Source organism: Coccinella septempunctata, chromosome 2 (genome assembly GCF_907165205.1).
Source record: "Coccinella septempunctata chromosome 2, icCocSept1.1, whole genome shotgun sequence".
Classification (NCBI taxonomy): Eukaryota; Metazoa; Arthropoda; class Insecta; order Coleoptera; family Coccinellidae; genus Coccinella; species Coccinella septempunctata.
The window spans coordinates 23930792-23943657 of record NC_058190.1 but is presented as its reverse complement, the minus strand read 5'-3'; the positions used below and the strand labels follow the sequence as shown (position 1 = coordinate 23943657).

The 12866-nt window shown below is 36.3% G+C and overlaps 1 protein-coding gene across 1 annotated transcript; it reads right to left on the bottom strand.

Annotated features, from left to right (window-relative positions):
- Positions 1-717: 717 nt before the first annotated feature.
- On the bottom strand, positions 718-2503 carry LOC123307072 (chaetoglobosin A biosynthesis cluster protein C-like). Its single transcript, XM_044889275.1, has 2 exons — positions 1843-2503; positions 718-1315 (listed from the first exon to the last, which is right to left on the bottom strand). The coding sequence occupies exons 1-2, from the start codon at positions 2043-2045 to the stop codon at positions 718-720; spliced, it is 801 nt and encodes a 266-aa protein (XP_044745210.1). The 5' UTR covers positions 2046-2503.
- Between the last annotated feature and the right edge of the window lie 10363 nt (positions 2504-12866).

The following is a 12866-nucleotide window of genomic DNA, read 5'->3' as shown; positions in this document are numbered from 1 at the left end:
TCTCTGTATTTGCCTTCTTTGTTTTTCTATAAGTTGGGTTTTTATTGGTGAACTTGATAATATCTGAGAGTGCCTTATTCTGTCGCACAGAACTGGTTTCTGTTTTAGGAATTACCGGCACATCAACAACTTCACTAAGAAGTACAGAACTTGATGAAGAAAGGGTACGGTCAAAGCTATCGCCCAAATTGTTGCCATAGGGAATAGTGCTGGTGTTTGACTGTGGCTTAAATAGTTAATTGATGCATTCAAACTTCGTTCAGATTCGGTTACATGAGTTTCATATTCTTGAGTCTGACTGGTGTGGGATTCTGTAGACACAATATTGTCAAAAAGGTGTTTGAATTTGTCAGGATCAATGGGATGAATTCCAGCAGCTTTAAATCCACTGACAGCCTTGCATATATTTGAAGATTTGTTATACGCTTTTGTGAACAGTTCTGCAACCTCATATTGGGTTATTCGTTTTCTAGGGTTATCCGCCATATAGAGCTCACATTCCTTATTATATGCCATCTTCAGTGGACTGAAGATTGTGAGATCAAGTGGCTGCATTTTATGAGAAACATAGGGAGGCAAGGAGAGAACTTGTAAGTTATGTTCTCGAAAAATCTCGTATGACCCCAAGCTGATATGACTTTCGTGGTTATCCAGTATGAGCAATACTGGTTCTTCTTTGCTTGGTTTCACGAAAGAAACAAAGTGTCGTAAATAATCTTAATAATCTTGAAATATGGACTCATTTATCCAACCGGATTCAGAAACCGTGACAATAATGACGCTGTTACCGCCTTTAGTCAACAGTTGGTTCATTCTCTTTCTTTTGAATATGAACATGGGTGGTACATAAATACCAGTAGCACTAACAGCACAGACAACTGTTGTTGGGACACCACGTTCTCCACTTGTCGCTTTTGCGATCTGTTCCAAACCTTTTGGAGCCAAAATCTTATAGTTTTTTTGAACAGTACTTATGCCAGTTTCATCGATATTAAAAATTCGATGACCAGGTATATTATGTTTCGTCTGGATCGTTTTTAGATGTTCGAAAAATAGATTCACTTCAGCTGCGTTGAAAGCCGTTATTCTATTGAGGGAAGTAGCTTCTGGAATCCTTAAACTAATGGAAGGATGTCGAGACATAAAGCCGTAGTACCAGTCTTTGCCTGCCAGCTGGCTTTCTTTGTTGAAACTGTGCTTCAGTTTATTAGCTTCAGCAAATCGAAAAGCAATTCTACGTAATGAATTTGGTGTTACGCCATAAAAAGACTTGCAGCAATCAAGTATATATTTCTCTAGCTGGATTTCCTGTTCTTTAGGTGTGTATCCTCCCATAGGTTGTGATCATGGTGTTTTACTTTCAAAATACCGTGCTGATTCTACTGTGGATAGGGTGAACATATGTGCATTATTGTTCATTTACAAAATTGTCAATCATAAGATCGATTGTTCCGGGCTATTGTCTTGTTTGCCGTTTCTGGTTCCCCGTTTGGGTTCTAGGAATGAAATGGTTTTTTACTGTGAAGCGGGGAGAACAAATGCGAGCTTGAGATCACCTATTAAATATGCATGTGGACTTGTCAATTTGTTCGCCAGTGTACTTGACATTTTCCACGATTCTCCTCGGTCCATAGTGAGGGCCTATAATTCGCACCGCTGTTTGCTTTCTTTGTAGGGATTTGTTTTGGATATTTTATTTTTGTTTTACTTTTCATGTCTAAACATTGTACACCATACCAGTGTATCATAATTGTATCAAAGTTTTTTTCTCATTGTGATTTCCTGTAATTGGGGGTTTTAACCTGTAGGAAATAAAGTACTTATTATTATTATTATTATTATTTATTGAATACAGCAGATCGACCTTTTTTAGGAATCTTGAATTCATTTTGTTTCAATTGTTTGAGCAAAGTTGTTTTCGGGACATGGTATTTAATTACAGCTTGACTTAATGTGAGCTTTTTGTTCCTTAATTCTTCTAACGCATGGCGGAGATCTTCAATTTTATATTTGGTTTCGGTCTTCCTTTTATAATGTCTTGGCATCTACAACAAATTGTAACGTTAAAATATTTTTGAACTTTCAGCCAGAGCGGCCCAAGGAAATGCAAGGGGTAATTAGGAACGTTTCCAATTACCCGCCTTACGTCGTTCCCAATTACCCCAAGTTATCAATACAATTGAAAACGGCCGGCATTCACTATTAGATTTTCTTTCAACTTCAAATCACGTAGGTTTTGAAAACACAAAGTACCAGTATTAAATTAATAAAAAATGGCACCTCTGAACTTAAAAATAAGATACTTACAACTATTATAACACACGACAAAATTATAATTCAAACGCGAAAACTCTTCTTCGACTCACCGTGACAGCAAAAATGCAACTTGTCACCGTGACTTTTGACGAAGCACTGAGAATCACTAGATGCATCCGTTGAACAAGTTGAAGACAGTATCGTACTCGAGGAAGTATTTTTCATCTAGCTGTTCTCAATTACCCGCCGTTCTCAATTACCCCACTCTCCCCTATAGGTTGTTTCGTGACGATTTCAGTTATTTGATATAAGTATCTATTCAAGAGAGGATTTAGATTTAGCAATATGTTTTTGAATGAATATTGTAATTAATATAATTTATCAATAAAACTTATCATATCATATAAATGTTTCAAAGGAATTTAGGATTCATAGGCCTAGATAGGTAGTGCCCCCCAGAATTCTCTGAGCCCCCACCCTAGATACTGGCAAACAACCATAAAACAACATTGGGTTTCCCATCCCCCCAAAAAACTTCAGGCTACGTCAATGTAAGAGTTTTATGCAAGTATACATAATCTTCTTGTATTCAAGAAGTACAGATACCTAATATTTTAGGTACCCCCCCACAGGATTCTTGGAATATTTGTACACATACCTTATCGATTTTAATACATATAAGCCATATTCTCGCGATAAAGACGCGTGAAGCGTCTTTAAGCGGTGCTATTCGAGCGAATAAGTCATGACGTCAGCCTTAAAGACGCTTAAGCGGAACTTGGCGGTCTTTGGAGAGCGCCTGTGTCGTCTTAAGCGGAAGGAGGTAAAGAACTAAAGAAGAAGGGAGAATATGTTTTTAGTTGCAGAGCTCTGTTAGCTGTATTCGGGTTTGGCTTTCGGACAGTCCGAGAATGGTTCTAGAACTACGCGGAGGATTCAATACTAGGGCGCAACAGTTTCGCGCAGTTCTAGAACAATTCTCGGACCGTCAGAAAGCCGAACCCGAATACAGCCGTTTATATCGAATTTGATTTGAATTCCTACTAGGCAAGAGTGCTTTTACTGCCAATAATGCAGTTTCTACATTATCATTTAGAATAAATAAATATTTTTCTAATAATAGCCAAAGAACAGAAATTGAAAAATTTACAGTTCGATTCGCTGTCTAATGACAACGACAGATGACTCAACCATCAGCGATATTCTATTTTTGCGACAACAAAATTAATGACGTCACGCTTTGAGACATCGATTAAGACGCTTAATCTCCAAAATATGGCTATAGTTTTCTCTCTATGAGTTCTAGCATTCATTGGGAAAGCGACATACGTAGGTATGAAAAACTATTTTTTTTTAAGTCAGAGAAAATATTGAGACTCGCCAAAAATAATTCATCGCCTCAATCAGAACATATAAAACAATTTCAAACATTCAAATTTTATTTTTAAACGGTTTTGGCTCGTAGTAGGCAAGTTTCCAATCTACTCTACTCTGATCTATGCGTTCTGGTTGTTGTAAGTGAGATTCGTCGTAGATACATTGTTCTCGGTTTTGCGGAAGAAAAAAAAATGGAGTTGTGTGGATGAAATGTTCCTTGAAGAGGATGATAGAGATATCACCAGTTTTGGTTTCCCTTGTCGTATTAATGTGAGACCTAATTATTTCGCGGATATGGATGACCTATCATTTTATCGACGATTTAGGTTGACTAAACAAACAATTATATTTCAATTGGATCTTATTCTTGGAATAAGAACTCACTTTTGAATTAATTGGTGATAAACAACTTCTAAGCCATTCATCTCAAAACTAGGCTGAATGGATTTGGTTCACTTCAGCTCTGAACCCCTCATATAGAAACAGAAAATCATATTTCTCTATTAGGAGTCCGTTTACGCCGCACTGCTCGGGTCGGGTATGCGGAGGGGAATGAGCAGGCAGTAGCCGAGCATTCCTATTTTTATGACCTAAACATCTTGAATGCACTCAGGCTGGAAGCCCTTCTTCAATAGCATTCCCCTTTATAACATTTTCTATTTCTTGAGATTATATAGCCATTACCGTGCATTTGCAGAACAGTTGAATTTTTGGGCATCAAGATAATAAGCTAAAACAATTTGCTCGTCATTATGCTAAGATTTTGTTATATGTTGTGTTCAAAATCGAGGATGTTATGATTTTGTAATTAAAGAGTAGTGGACTGTATGAAAAGATAATTGAGTTGGAGATGGTATAAAAACATTTATTGAATATCGTTCACAATCATAAAATGAATATGTCACCTGCATGAAGCTAATACAGTGAAAGCAAACTAATATTAACAACATCTATAGACTCAGAGACACATAATTCAACTAAAAACAAGAGATGGTCCAGATCAATTCAAATGAGAAGTCACTTGATGTCAGACTTAGACGTTGAGGAGTTCAATAAATTCAATATTAACACAACGGTTGGTGATAGAGCAATCAATTGAAAATTGATTGCGAGAGCCTCCTTATTCCATCCGAAAACGCTAAGGTTAGAATACTGAATTTTAAAGAGAAGACGCGAGAGTACAGAGAAATAGGCCAGAGGTGAAACTGCATTGTCTAAGTCTGATCATCAATGAGAAATCGATACATTAAATGAGGCGTTCAGAACCAGAGCGGACCATCCCACAAAATCTTCAATATTAAGCTAAGATTGGTTTTCGACAAGTTATAATACATATTATAGAGTTACATTGAATATTCTCAGATACGATAATGCTATAAAATTTATCGCCACCGGATAGGATGGTCCACCCTTTCGATCCTAATTATAAATCGGGACCATATCGGACTAGGTGGCTTGGTCCGCTTTGGCATTTCTGACAGTGATCAATAGCTAACGAAAAGTGAATGCTAAAATTCGCTATTTTGAGTTGTTTATTTGTTGAAATATTGAAGTACCAGTTCGAAAATTATGCAATCAAGTTTCTCATCTGAATGTACATCCCACGAGATAGGAGGTAAGTTTTTTTTATTTGAAATAAAGTTATTTTATATTCAATCAATTCGCACCTAATATTTAGGCACAAACTCAGATGTTCGTCGTGAACCCCTAGACTTTGAAGATTACGGAAGTTCTGAGGATAACCTGCTGCGTGATTCAGAGTTTGAGAGTGAAACGAATATTGTTGAACAAGAAACGAAGTTGAAAAACTTAGAGGAGAAACTGAAATCAAGAAAGAGGATAAGAAGCGAGACTGAATGGAAAAAAAACAAACGGAAATGTTTACGAGCTAGTGGTCAAAGTTATACCAATGTCAAAGGCGAAATTGTCCGCGCTAAAATATTCTTTCCTGCAGATAACTGCTGTAAGTTAGAATGTTTCAAGATAATAGGTCCAGAAATCCAAACGGATATACACAATAAATTTTATGGTCTTGCCAATTTCGACTCGCAGACTGGATATATATTTTCGCAAGTCAAAGTTAAGCCAGTTGCTCGTCATTACTCCTCAACTGCTGCCAGTTCTACTAACAAATCGAAATATTTGACGAGGGAATATTATTTACCAAACAGCGAAGGAAGTGACGTAAGAATTTGCAAAAATCTCTTCAAGAAAATTTTAATGGTATCAGACGGTAAAATTGATAGAACCCTAAAAAAAAAACTAATTTAATGGTACCTAAGGATCAACGAGGTCGTCACCCTCCTGCGAATAAAACCCCCGTAGAAAAAATTGAAGGTGTTTGTGACTTCATCAGATCATTTCCAACATATATTTCTCATTACTCGAGGAATAAGACGGATAGAAAATACCTTAGTCCTGACTTGAATATTAGAATTCTGTATACTGAGTATAAGAAAAAAACTGCTAATCCTGTGTCAGAATTCAAGTTTCGCGATGTGTTCAACACTAAATTTGATCTTCATTTTCACCCACCTATTGTAGACTCCTGTAAGACATGTGACTCTCTACAAAATAAAATAAAATATGAAGTTGATGAAGGAAAAAAACAACAACTAAATTTTCAACTAGAACTTCATCAGCGCAAAGCACAACAACTACGAGATGCTATGAATAAAGATGCGGGAATTTCAAAAGACGAAGTTACAGTTATAGCTTTCGACCTGATGAAAACATTGCCTACGCCTGTTATCTCCACCGGTATAACATATTATAAGAGGCAATTATGGACCTACTGTTTGGGAGTCCACAACTTGCAGAGTACTGAAGCTACAATGTTTGTATGGGATGAATCTATAGCATCTCGTGGTGCTCAAGAAATAGGATCATGCCTGATGAATTATATAAGACACAACGTGAAGACCAAAAAAGTTATAATGTATTCTGACGGTTGCGGTGGTCAGAACAGAAATATTAAGATGGCTCTTATTTGCCAATACATGGCTCAATCACAGGAATTTGAGGTAGACGAAATTCAGCACAACTTTTTGGTTAGCGGCCATTCGTTTCTTGTGTGTGACAGAGATTTTGGTGTCATTGAAAAAAATAAAAAATTCTTTCCGAATATTTATGTCCCCAATGATTGGGTGAATGTCATCACTGGAGCGAAGAAAAAAAATCCTTTTAAAGTAGTTTTGATGAAAAAGGAGATGTTTTATTCTACAGTCAACTTAGAGAAATCGATTACGAACAGAAAGATAAGTTCAGATGCTAGAAAAGTTGAATGGTTGAAAATTCATTCGATTGTAATAAAAAAAGAGGATCCATTTATAATTTACTTCAAATATGGAATAAGCGAAGTTCAACCATTACAACAATTCGATATTCAAAAAAGAAACGCTTCGAAATATTGCTTTCAAGGACCTCTGCCTTTATTATACCCTAATGGAAACAGTGTGACTGCTGCAAAAAAGAAAGATCTTCTACAGTTAATTGAATTTATTCCGCCAATTTTTCACAATTTTTTTCACTCTTTGAGATGTTCGTCAGCAGCACGGGACGAAATTTCCATAGTGGTCAAAAATGATGATGATGTGAATCCTCTCGTTGATAAAACTTATGTATAATTTTTTTTTTTCAAAATAAGATACATTTTCCTGTAAAATCCGTTCGTTCCTATTTTTGTGTCATTTTTCTCATAAGAATGTTAATTTTGTAATAAAAAATTTTAAAATCTGCTTTTTTTTTGTTATGATCCAATATGAAAAAATTTAAAAATATCAGAACCAATGCGGACCAACCCACATTATTTCCATTTCATTTGAAGATTTCATGTTATTTTTTCACTTGCAGCGAAAAACATCCCACCACAAGTATTCTGACAAGAATTGGATCGTAATAGAGCATTCTCAAATATTTGAAAAAATCTTAAAAAATCATTATTTTTGCAAACCTTTTTATCTCCATTCGTATCAGCAATGGGATGGTCCGCTCTGGTTCTCAGCGCCTGAAATATGAGTTGATCAATAAGTATAATGTAAGTATGAGCAGAACAAGAGTCGCACAAGTTAAATGAGAAGCACAAAATTAATGAATTCGAGAAGTAGGGGAGACTGGGGAGGGTTGATACGTTTTTTGGAATTTTTATTCTGGAAACTGAATTATATGAAGAAGCGGGACTTTTCTTATATTATATAATTCTTCAATTAATCGTTCAACAAAATAAATATAGAAGTCGCAAAACATAAACATCTTATTCTGTACAGAACGTTGAACAAAAAAACATGCAAACTGTCTCAAGCCTCCCCACATATGGGAGGATTGATACGATGTACTGGGAGAGTAATCGAGAGGATTATTCAGCTCAGTAGGTAGGTCAGCAATGATACTGGCTTGCTTTGGTCCTATAGGTGTAGAAAAATCAGGAAATTGTCAGTTAGTCACTTCCACACAAGAAAAGTCGGCCTCGTTAAATACATGGGGATTGTACGCTTTTTAAAAATCCCTTTGATATGTTGGATGGTGAAGACGCCTTCATGTAGGCCTATCCAACTAGCAACGGAATATTTTTTGAAGATTATACATGTATCAGGCCTCCCCACGACAAATGTCTCAAACCTCCCTGAAAGCAATTTTTAAAGTGATTTATGTTTTCATCTTATACCCACATATTTTGAAAAGCGAATAAAACTGTAAATTGAGTAGTTTTATGCATATTTCCCAGTGAAATGTTTGTTTATGCCGAAGAATTAATGCATGATCATAAAACCCTTAGGTAACTTGAGTAAAAACTTACAATTTCTCACCTCGAAACACTCTTCGTTGAATATTTCACAAACAAACTACTGTTAGCCTTACATATTAACGTCACGCAATGCCCTCTGCCAAAGAATAGTGTTCACTAGTATACTACTTTTGAAAACGGCTACAGATCGCGGATATAAGCCTGTATCAAGCCTCCCCATGTATCAATGCTCCCTAGTCTCCCCTACTAGAATATTAAAAATAATATGAAAGGGCATGAAATTCTAATTAAATGAGAAGCTCAATAATGATTAATTAAATGGAAAGGACAATCATAATTAATCTGAGAAGAACATAGTATAATTAATATACATTGGGTTCGTCTTGAAGAGTGCAAAAATTTATCATTGAATTCAACATTTACAGAGACGAACTGCTTACAAGTAAGCACGATTAGAACGTTCATCAGAAAAACAGAAGAAACAATTGATAAATTAAGAGAAGTCAAGAGAGTACTGAGTTAAATCACTAATCCTTGATTTTTGAGATGTGCTGAAGGCTGAGAGAACATGTATGTTGAGTCCGATGAATGAATATGGAAAAGAATCAATGAGAGTTCAAATTATAAGGAGTAGATCATACCAAATGAGTGTACACGAGTACTCGAGCAGACTTTTCAGGGTGGAACCTAGGTCGAGAGTGTATCGAGCAATATCAATGATCGTTCAACCAAAGTTGGGGTCATGGGCGCCCGCAGGGAGGGGCAAGGGGGGGCCATGGCCCCTCCTGGGTGTCTGATCGCCTTTTTGTTTTTCAGCACAACACCTTTGTTTTGTGGAACTCATTGGTCAGCATGATATAAATCTTTGCGAGTTTTCGTCGAAAACTTTGAAACTATATTCAAAAAGAAATTTCAATGAATTCTTCAACAACAAAATGAGCTGCTCAGGTATGAGCTGCAATAAACTCTTTCACTTTTGTGGTTTGTTTAACGGTAGCAATTAAATATTCAAATATATTGGAACCAATAGCAAATACAATACAAGATGTTTTTATCAATTTTGTAGATGTTCAACGTCATAAATTTAATTATAGATATATGTGGAAAATATCGTTCCGATGATGCATGCTTCACAGTAATTTTTTCCAAAGCATCATCTATCGCTCAGAGTCTCAATATAGAGATTGAAAAAAAACGAATTTGCGGTAGACAAATGTACATAGCCTTGTGCATAGAGTGGTTCCTAACGCTTGTGAACTGCAGAGCAAGAGAAAATGAATTTGAAAATGGAATTGCGCTTGCTCTGTGTACAGTTCATAACCGTTATGAACCACTCTACGAACAAACCTCATATCTAATTATGAAGCATCTTCAGCTGAAGATTACTTCGAAAAATCTATATTCATCTTATATTTAGATCATCTGATTTCAGCTCTTGAAAAGAGATTCTCAAAAGAACATGAAATGATTTTTTCTTTGTTCAATATTTTGCCCAAGAATTCAAAATTACTAGATAATGAATCTTTCGCATCTAAGGTCGGCCATATTTATAACATGAAGATTTTATGGAGCTCGATACAGCCGTTCGGTCTTGACGATCATTTAATTGATTCCATCTTTTTGGAAATTTTTCTATAGTCACCGTTAGAGTAATTTTTCTCTCAATAATCCTAACCGTAGATGGAAATGTGATACATATTCTGAAAGAGCAACTCCTCTAGTTGAAAATCTGAAGATTTTATGGAGTTCGTTGCAGCCGTTCGGTCTGGACGATCATTTAATTGATTCCATCTTTTTGGAAATTTTTCGATAGTGACCGTTAGAGTAATTTTTCTTTCAATAAAACTAACCATAAGTGGAAATGTGATACATATTCTGAAAGAGCAACTCCTCTAGTTGAAAATCTGAAAAATTTTATGGAGCTCGATGCAGCCGTTTGGTCTTGACGATCATTTAATTTGTTACATCTTTTTGGAAATTTTTCACCGTCACCATGATTTTTTGCCCCCCCTGAGAAAAATTTCTGCGGGCGCCCATGGTTGAGGTGTTCACATCCTGTTCTGAGGAAAACTGCTACATCCAGGGTCCACCCTGGAGAATATGAGGATTCATTCATCTGAAACGGGGTCCATACGTGGCCACCGGAGCTGGTCAGGAGCGTCGATTAGAGAGAGATCGGAGGGGGGCTACGCTCAATTTTTAACATTTTGGAATAATAATTTTTAATTGCCTGGATTAAAAATATTGCAATGTACGAAATCAACGGAAAATTTTGATCCATTTTCGAAATCACTGATTAATTATAAAATACTACTTGTGGATGGGTAAATTAGAAATACTGTGAAAATGTGAAAATGGAAATAAATATATTCAAAATACAAATTGCAGACAGTTGCAGTCATATAATTATAATAGTCATAAGAATAAGAGATGCAACCGAAACTTTAAAGAAAAGTTCAACACACTAATCATTTTCCACACTAGTTTTTTGTATTTTCTTCTGTTGAAGTTTGGCTATATATTCTGGATCCCTAATTTTTAAACCCCTAGTGTGTCTTGGGTCTATTGATTCCGGTAGAAGGCAGTTTTGATAGAATCTCTCTAGTTTCAGTAACATCCCCTCTTCAAAAAACTTTGTTCCCATGTTAGTTTCAATATATATGAAGTCTTTCAAGGTCCGCACGGTGAAAAAACACTTCTGGCGTCGAGTGATGTTGAGTTCCCCTTGTACCTGATAAAAATAATCGTGATTTCTTTTGAGTGAATACGTTTCACCATTCATTTCCAAATATGTGATCATTTTTTTGGAAATAGCTTCCCCAATGGTCTCATTTCTCGCCGCATAAGGACATTTTATTTCCACAATTGCAGCATTTAGGATGCCATCTGGAATGCGCCAAGGAAAGGCCACTGTCCATTTATGAATAGATCACAGCTTCTAATGGTCGAATTAAGTTTTTCTTCCAGAAGTCATCGCACTCTATCCTCATTGCTTTTTCCCCAAAAGGTTGCTCTTGTCGAAAAATGTTTATATAATATTCCTTCCACAGTTGAACTACAACAACGTAGAAGAACGAATTTTGCAAATTTTCCCGAAGAAAGAGAACGTCAGCAATTTCTTTCTTTGCTGATGCCATTCAGTGGAATCTGATTGAAGTCAAGTTTTCTCCTCAATTTCCCTGTACTCTTCTTCCGTTTTCTCCAAGAATTCTCGTTTATTTGTTTCAAATGTTTCCTCATCGATGTCTGGCTTTTCAGATCTCTTTCCGTAACTATGGTCTTGACCAGAATGCAACTGCAATTTTCTGCCCTTTATTCTGTTTCTCACTAATAGATTCCTTTTTTCCACATTTTTTCCTGGAATGCAGCCAGTTAAATATTTATGAATTGCGTAAAGTGGTCTTTTAGTGTTTTTAGATACAACGGCTGAAAAACATCGACTCTGGTAGCATCTTTTCCAGGCATAGTTGGTCCTTCTACCACCAACTTTCTGAGCCATTTGGGCGTTGAAAAAATCCACAATATTCGTAGTCTCATTTTCAATTAGACTACTACAGGCATGTTGGGCTAAATATCTAACCGCTTCCATCATTCTCCTTTCTATATCAAATTGACGGAAATCCGCCATGAAATTTGTTCTGTCAGGTTCTTCCTTATCGCAGAAATATGCAGTTTTGCGCAATTTTTATGCTCGCCGAGAATATGGCTGACGCTATTTACTATATCAATTTTCAGGAGTCTAAATATCTCTTCGTGGTTATTTCCCGACTGTGATTTTCTGAAAACCACTGCTTTAGTGACAGCAGTTCTACATCTGAGAATATTTTTTGTTATTACGCTTTTTAAAGTTCCTGGAACTCCGCGAGAGTTCGAAAGTTCTCGTAACTTGTTGCAATAGTTTCGGAGCAGATGATTGGTGCATTCGATTTTTTGCACAGTGCAATGTTCGTAGGGTCTACAGTCCAAAATTTTCTTGTAGCAACTACTGTCCCCATCGGCAATCATTTTACTATAAATGAGGTTGTAAACCTTCAGCAATTATACTGGCCTCCATGGCTGTCGATGTGGATGTCCAATTTTTATAACAGGTATGTGCTGCTGCTACCTCTTCCCTGTTCTCCGCACTTTGACACAATGTACAATACTTATTTTTTACTCCTAAGTAGAGTACTTTTTCGGTTTTGAAGCCAACAATAGTTGCTACCCCGGAAAGAGAATTATAATTTCCTCCACCACGATAAGACCTTTCAGCCCAATTGCCATCACAGACGACGGTAATCATAGGCGCAGTGGCGGCTCGTGATCTAGTTCACAAGGGAGCTACTTTTATAATGATAATAAAAATATGAAATTTTAAAACTAACCAATGCATTTGAGGTCATCTCATAGGAAGTTTTGCTATTGTAGTTACTAGTCAAGTAGTCACATTATCAGTCATATTATCGTAACATAAGTACCTACTAATAACTATTGCTCTATGTACACTATA

Bases quoted from the DNA above. Each gene is read 5' to 3' on its own strand.
- LOC123307072 (XM_044889275.1), bottom strand. From the start codon at position 2,045: ATGCCAAGACATTATAAAAGGAAGACCGAAACCAAATATAAAATTGAA. The intron at 1,316-1,842 runs ATAATAATAATA...ATACACACCTAA, and splicing joins CGATCTGCTGTATTCAATAA to AGAACAGGAAATCCAGCTAG.